This window comes from Sesamum indicum, linkage group LG2 (assembly GCF_000512975.1).
Source record: "Sesamum indicum cultivar Zhongzhi No. 13 linkage group LG2, S_indicum_v1.0, whole genome shotgun sequence".
Lineage (NCBI taxonomy): Eukaryota > Viridiplantae > Streptophyta > Magnoliopsida > Lamiales > Pedaliaceae > Sesamum > Sesamum indicum.
Window position 1 is genome coordinate 12,295,755 of NC_026146.1, and position 7,004 is coordinate 12,302,758.

The following is a 7,004-nucleotide window of genomic DNA, read 5'->3' on the forward strand; positions in this document are numbered from 1 at the left end:
CTTTGTGTTTTTGCATTTTCGACAAGGGCACCTAATTTTATCTCCATCCATATATCCATGCTGACCCTTTGCCGTTCTATGCAAGTTTTAAATCCATCCTCAAACTCCGGTGTAAATATGTCCTCCCTTGGAAGTTCTTATTATACATCCATCTCCTCGATTCTCATAACATGATGATATATATCACTGTATTCACGCTTAAATATATATATCTAATTAATTTTCTAACTTGACGACCTATAAATTTATAAATATTACACTACACTATTTAGGAGAATACATATAATTAACATGATATAAGATTAATAAAAAATTATAAAAATAAAATAAATAAACTACAATTAATTTAATTAAACACAATAAAGTGTTAAGTTAGTCTCTATTACCTGGTTAACCAACTTAAGTGATGATCAACACTAATTGACGGTCCAAAATTCAAGTAATAATCTACAAGCTAATTAAATGTATATGTACGAAAATTAGAGTGTTGAGAATGTGTGTGGTTAGTATAAGAATTTTTACAACAATGAAATGAAATTAAATGTAATGAATATGTAAGATTTTTTTGTAGCAGCTTTTGTAATGGCCTTTGGAACTCCCAATATAGCCCTTTAAAACTAGTCGGTAGAAAATATAGTCGTTATTTTGTAATGGCTTTTGTAACAGCCATTACAAAAAAAATCCGTCTCTAATGTCACGGTTTTTGTATTACCGCTTTTCTGTATGTTTTTCAATGATTTTTGCCACTGCCTTTATAACGGCTCCTTATTTCACCAAAAAACCGTTACAATTATAACTAGCCGTTATAAAAATCATAGCAAATTAGTAACGCCCTACAAATTGTAATGGTTTTAGGCACACATAAATTTTGTAATGGCATTTGTAAGGTTACGTCCGTTACAAAATAATTGCATTATTATTACCCCCTCAATGGCGTCCGCATGGTCAATCCATTACAAAATTGTTACAAAGGTCGTGTGTATTGGAACGGCCAAGTGGCCGTTACAAAAAAAATTCCACCTTTTTTGTGGTGTTATTTATTAAAAAATAAAATATTAGTTGAATGTATTCTTTGTACTAAATAATTTATTGTAGATCGTAAAATAATATTACTTGATGAAAATTAATAATTTAAATGAACATATACTTTGTCTTATACAATTCATTTTAAATTGAAAACTATGTTAAAGTATTTAAATATAAACTAATATTATAAATAAAATAATAAAATATTAGTTGAATGTATTCTTTGTATTATATAATTTATTGTGAACTGTAGAACGATATTACTTGATGAGAAAATTAATAATTTAGATGAATGCATACTTTGTCTTAGTGCAGTTCCTTTTAAATTTAAAACTATGTTAATATATTTAAATATAAATTGATATTACTTATTAAAAAAAAGAAAATATTAGTTGAATATATTCTTTGTATTATATAATTGAGTTTAGATCATAAAATGATATTACTTAATGAGAAGATTAATAATTTAAATGAGCGCATGCTTTGTGTTATACAATTTATTTTAAATTGAAAACTATCTTATTAAAATTATCTACATCTAAAATAATGGTTATTTTTAATATATAATTTGAGACACTCATATAAGATACAAAATCAAGAATAAAAACCAAAATATAATTTTTTTAATTTCATCTTTAATTTCACAATTTATTCAATTAATTCATTAATTAAATTATTTTTTACGGGACAAGACGAAACAGGAGGGGTGACGCAAAACAGGGCAGGGCAATGGGTCAAGGTCGGGGTTTTAAAGAGGTGGGATGGCCCTATTGGGGTGGGGCGGGTCTCAGGTCCGGACAAACCCACTCCAGTTCCGCCCTGTTGCCATCTCTATATGAAGTGCCTTGATTATGGGAAAAGAATTCTTGAATTTGTGGAGCAAGATAGATATCTAAATCACATGGGATGCCAACTTCAAAATTCTGATTTAATATTAACCTAGATATAGAACTCGAGATTATAGACAAAATGAAGTGTAAACAACAAAATTGTTTAGTTGCTGTCTCCGGGAATGACTATTCCTCATTCGACTTGACCAGCACTGCTATTCACCTTTGTCAGCAGGATATACAAAATGAGCTCCCAATTGAGGCAAACTGATAACAAAAGCAAAAGCAAAACTATAAATGATTACAGAAACAAGGAAGTTACAGTTCAGAGAGAAAATTCTGAGCATATATATGTTCATGTTACATGTTACTCTCAGATATCATCAAAATACTTCTCTTCAGCATCCTGATTTGCTTCTTTCATCCAGTGATCATCTAAGGTCTCATCTTCATCAATTTTCGAGTAGTCCAGATGCTGATGATCTTCTCCTGATAAGAACTTTTGCTGCATTATGTACATGAACTGGTCCATACGATCTTGCATTTCCTCCGAGGACAAACTGTCATGCCCCGACGGTTCTACAGCTATGAACTGCTGATTGTTGCCACCATGGTCATCCTGTTGCACCTAGAGAGAAAACATACCAAATACATACTCAAAAAACAATCTTTATAACAATGTATCTTCTTCATTTTGTTTTGGAAAGGCTGAAGATAAAAGCACAATCTATTACAACATAGAAAGGTTTCCCTAAAAATGTCAAACTCTAAAATACAGCACGTATCCTATAACTTTTTCTGCACAAAATATAGCAAGTGTGGCTTGAGACTCGATTTGCAGACTACTGGAATGTTGCCACATGACTAGCCACACAAAAGAAGTTTGAATGAGACAGCACAAAGGGCAGACATCTCCTAGAATATATAGTAATATATTGGGTAACATACATTTCCACTCCTAAAATATGCAGTTGCATTCACCCCTTAAAGTATAAAACGTGACAAAAATACCCGGATAACATGGATCAAAACTTTTAGGACGAAACAGCCCTTACTATTACAATCATTCCCTAAAACATAATTTGAATTATTATAATTTTTTTATCTAAAATAAATATTAGTCAAATTTTATGACTTTTATAATTAGTATAGAAATCTGTGTAAACATTTTAAGCTTACAATCATCATATTTTTTATGTAACTGTTCAAATATTTACATAATTTATGCTTTGAATTGTTATATTTATTGAGCATTTTTAAAATAGTATATTGAACATATACATGTTCTATAAAATATACAAATCTGTAGATATAATTAATATATAATATTCTATAATTTTGTGAGTAATCGTATGATATATTAAAATATTTGTACATGTTATTGAATATAAAATATATAATTTAATACAACATTAAGTCTTATTTCTATCAAATGATATGCATAATATATATAGCTACATCATGAGTTACGCATATTTTATGGGTATTAGTTTACATTAATAATTTACTTTCAAAAAAATAGTTCCTTATATTGACCTTGTAAATATTTTTTGTATGATATAATTTATAAAAAGTTAAAAGTTTCAAACATTAATTTTTAAATAAAAGATTGAGTAAAAATTGAAAATCACTAAAAGTAGTTTTTGCGGGAAATTTTGTGATAAAACATATTTTAGGGAGTGAAATGGAAAGTACAAAGGGTAAGTGGGAAGTGCACTTTTGTCTTATCAACGCCAAATTATTTTGCTATGGGGGCTTTTTTGTTATCTTTCATACTTTAGGGTTTGAATGCAAACACAAGCATACTTCAGGGATAAAGTGTATTCAACCCTAATATATTTGTGACATATTATGATATCAAAATTCTATCACAGTTGACCTAATGGTTGAATCTATGACCCATGATCAGTCAATTATGCAGGTCGTTGATAAGCAGTCTGGTTTCCACATGTTGATTTTAAAATAATGATTTTACCATTATTGCATTTAATCAACCTTGACCCTAGAGATTCTGTAGGTCAATGAATATTTCAGACGTTTTTTTATTTTAAATAATATTTCCCTTAATAAGACTTGCTGATTCTGGTAGAGGTCATCAAAGTCACAATTTGCAGATGCATTCGTCTAAATCAGATGTAACTCCGAATGTAATAAAAGAGAATATCATCGAATGAGACAAAATGAATCTGAATTACGTCTTCTTGAGACAAAAACAGGCACGTACATCTAGCATCATCAATGGGACTAAAGGGTACCTGTATCTGATCTTAAATTTTTAGAAACGGAGATGCACTAATTGAAGAAGCCACAAATACATTTGATAGTTCCAGAGGTTCAGCACAAAAGGTTAGCTTATACGTCCAAAGATTATCATATGAATCCAAATTATTCCGACTTCCCATTTAGGTGACATGTTTATTCTCACGTCACACTCTGAATGCATAAAACAAAAGAAGAACACCAAGATGCCATGTCAAGTGAAGCTTTTGGTACTGCAACTGCAATTTTCTTAATGCTCTCAGGAGGATCTATGGCAGTTGTATAAACTATGCAGATGCAAGTGTCAGAAGTAAATCAGTGTTAGTTAACCTAAAGAAGATATCAATTGATAAAATTAATTCATTCACAAACGATAATTCAGTTTTCCAGAAAGCAAGGTTGCTACAGCAGCCAGATTTAAACAATATGAAAGACTTCAACTCCACATGCAAATATTCCACCCATGTTAGGTAAAACAATGTTCTGAAGGAGCAATGTAACATGACACCTAATTTTGTTACTACCAGTGGTTGAAGGAACTCAGCAGACCAGTTATATACTAATCAAAAAGGAAAGGGTAAAGCATTTTCGGGAAAGGAAGAGCATACAATTGTGCCAATGCAATATAAAATGCTGAGAAAAAACATATTTTACCTCAATAGTCTGGGAGCTTCTAATAGGGAGGCCAAGTGCCCTACCTTCCACATCTTCCTCTGTCTGCTTCTCCACCGAATTCTGTGCTTCACTTTCATCTTCCTCATCCTCTTCTTCTTCCTCCTCCTCTTCTTCTTCCTCCTCCTCCTCTTCCTCTTGCCTTTCGGTTTCATTGCAGACCCAATCACTCTGAGCCACACCCAACCTTTGTTGTTCCCCTCTGATCTTCTCCACCAAGATGGCCTCTTCTGATCGTCTCATAAGTGTCTCAGACCATCGTTCCCCAGGCCTAGCCATGCTCCTCCCACTTGGATCCTGAAATTTTCCAACATACTCGTGATGTAAATACGGTTCTCTTTCTCTCATTGCATCTTCTGAAAAATAATGTCCATCCAGCATCAGCTTATCCATATATGCCAACCTCCGATTCTTGATCTTTGCCAACTTAGACTTCCTCTCCTCTGCTGTCGGGTTGATTACACTTCGGAGGTGATTTAAGTGCCAGTTGATTTCATAGTCGTCTTTCAACACATCAAATTGATTGAGTTCCTCAAGCGATAATTTCGATCCATAACGCTCTGGATTTATCATCGTAAATTAAAATACCAAATTAGGCCCAAATCAGAGTACTCCCGAACGGGTGTCTGCTTTCTTGTGAGCATGTTCCATTGAACTATAGCTACATCGCTTCCATAAAGCACACAAACTACTAGGGTCCTACCATATAAATGCGCATAAATACAGAAGGAAACTCTGTGTCAATATTTAAGGGACATCTCCAGCAAAGAGTGAACACCCACAGGAACAAAAACAAGCAAATTCAAACTTCTCAAAGCATGGCAGCAGTCGAAAAATGAAGTAATTTAAAGAAGGAGCCGAATCATTTCAGGAGGGAAAAAAAAAGGCGAAAACAGTAAAAAGAAACAATGAATAAATCAATCATACTGCGAGCTAGATTGAGTGGACAAAAGATACCCAAAAAGACGGCGGCATCCGTAGAAAGGAGGTCGAGAAGGAGGGACTTCCTGTGGGAAGGATTAGCGGCAGCCGAGGGTTGTACCTTGAGAGGAAAATACAAGTCCTCCATCAAAGACAACCTCTGCGTTATGCTTTCCTTGGCTTCGCTGCTTATTGTAGAACCCAATTTCGCCATCTCCAAATTTCTTTAGCCTCTCTTTCAATCTAATTCACATTTGTATATATATGTACGTGTGTGCATATTCGGAGAATTTGCAATTTCAGTACTTTAAGTATATCTTTTTTGAATATTTGGTACTTGATATTCTCCCACTGTTAAATAGAACCCATTCATTTTAAATTATTGTTAGGGAAAAATATTCGTTTAGTCCTTTAAATTTGTCTGCTATTAATTTTAGTCCATTAAATTTACTCATTTTAATTTTAGTTTGATAACTTTAAAATTGCGTAATTTTAGTCTACGGGTGAAATTTTGGACAATTTTATCCCTTACAACTTTTCAAAGAGTAATTTTAGTCCATATCCTTATTCAACATCTTATAACTAATGATCGCAGAGAATGGTATTAGAGCTCAAGTTTATTGAAAAAATACATATTATATTAGATATTTTTACCACTAATAGAAGAGATTTTTCAAAAGTATGGAATCGAACGAAAGCTTTTGAAAATTACAAGAATTCGAAAAGGACGACTTGGATCTTCTCACGGAAGAAGAAAGAGAAGAATGGTTTGTGAAATTACTAGATCCGACAGATACTATTAGGGAGTGCGTTGAGGCACTTACATTTCATCGAAATCCATGGTAGAATACCAGCTAGGAGAAACGGCACAGGGTAAATTTACGAAAATCTATAATTCTAAAAATAATTGTTAGAGGAACTAACTGCAAAGAACTTGAGCTGAATATCTAAAAAATCTCTTAAGACCAGAAATTCAAAAGGCCGTTTAAGATTATAGACATAGGTTAATCCATTTACTTACGAAAATAAATCTTTTGAGCCAAAAGATGGACGATATCCTTAATATCCTTCCAGATCTACACAAAGATCTTAAAAATGTAAAACCCAAAGTCACAGATGTAAAGAGAAGCCAAAGGAACACCCCTGAAACATCAAGATCTCATCAAGAGCGTATCAGAGACACCTTTGGACCAGAACCTCTTCTATACCAAAAGGGAAAGGCAGCCGAGATACCGAAACTGAAGACAAGAAAAGATCTAATCCTGAAAGCCATCATATCTATAAAATAACGGAGGT

At 32.8% G+C, this 7,004-nt stretch overlaps 1 protein-coding gene across 1 annotated transcript; it reads right to left on the minus strand.

Moving 5' to 3' along the window:
* Nucleotides 1,971-5,945, minus strand: LOC105155962 (coiled-coil domain-containing protein 97). Its single transcript, XM_011071961.2, has 3 exons — nucleotides 5,745-5,945; nucleotides 4,770-5,347; nucleotides 1,971-2,484 (listed from the first exon to the last, which is right to left on the minus strand). Exons 1-3 carry the CDS (start codon nucleotides 5,920-5,922, stop codon nucleotides 2,230-2,232), a joined length of 1,011 nt encoding a protein of 336 aa, XP_011070263.1. The 5' UTR covers nucleotides 5,923-5,945; the 3' UTR covers nucleotides 1,971-2,229.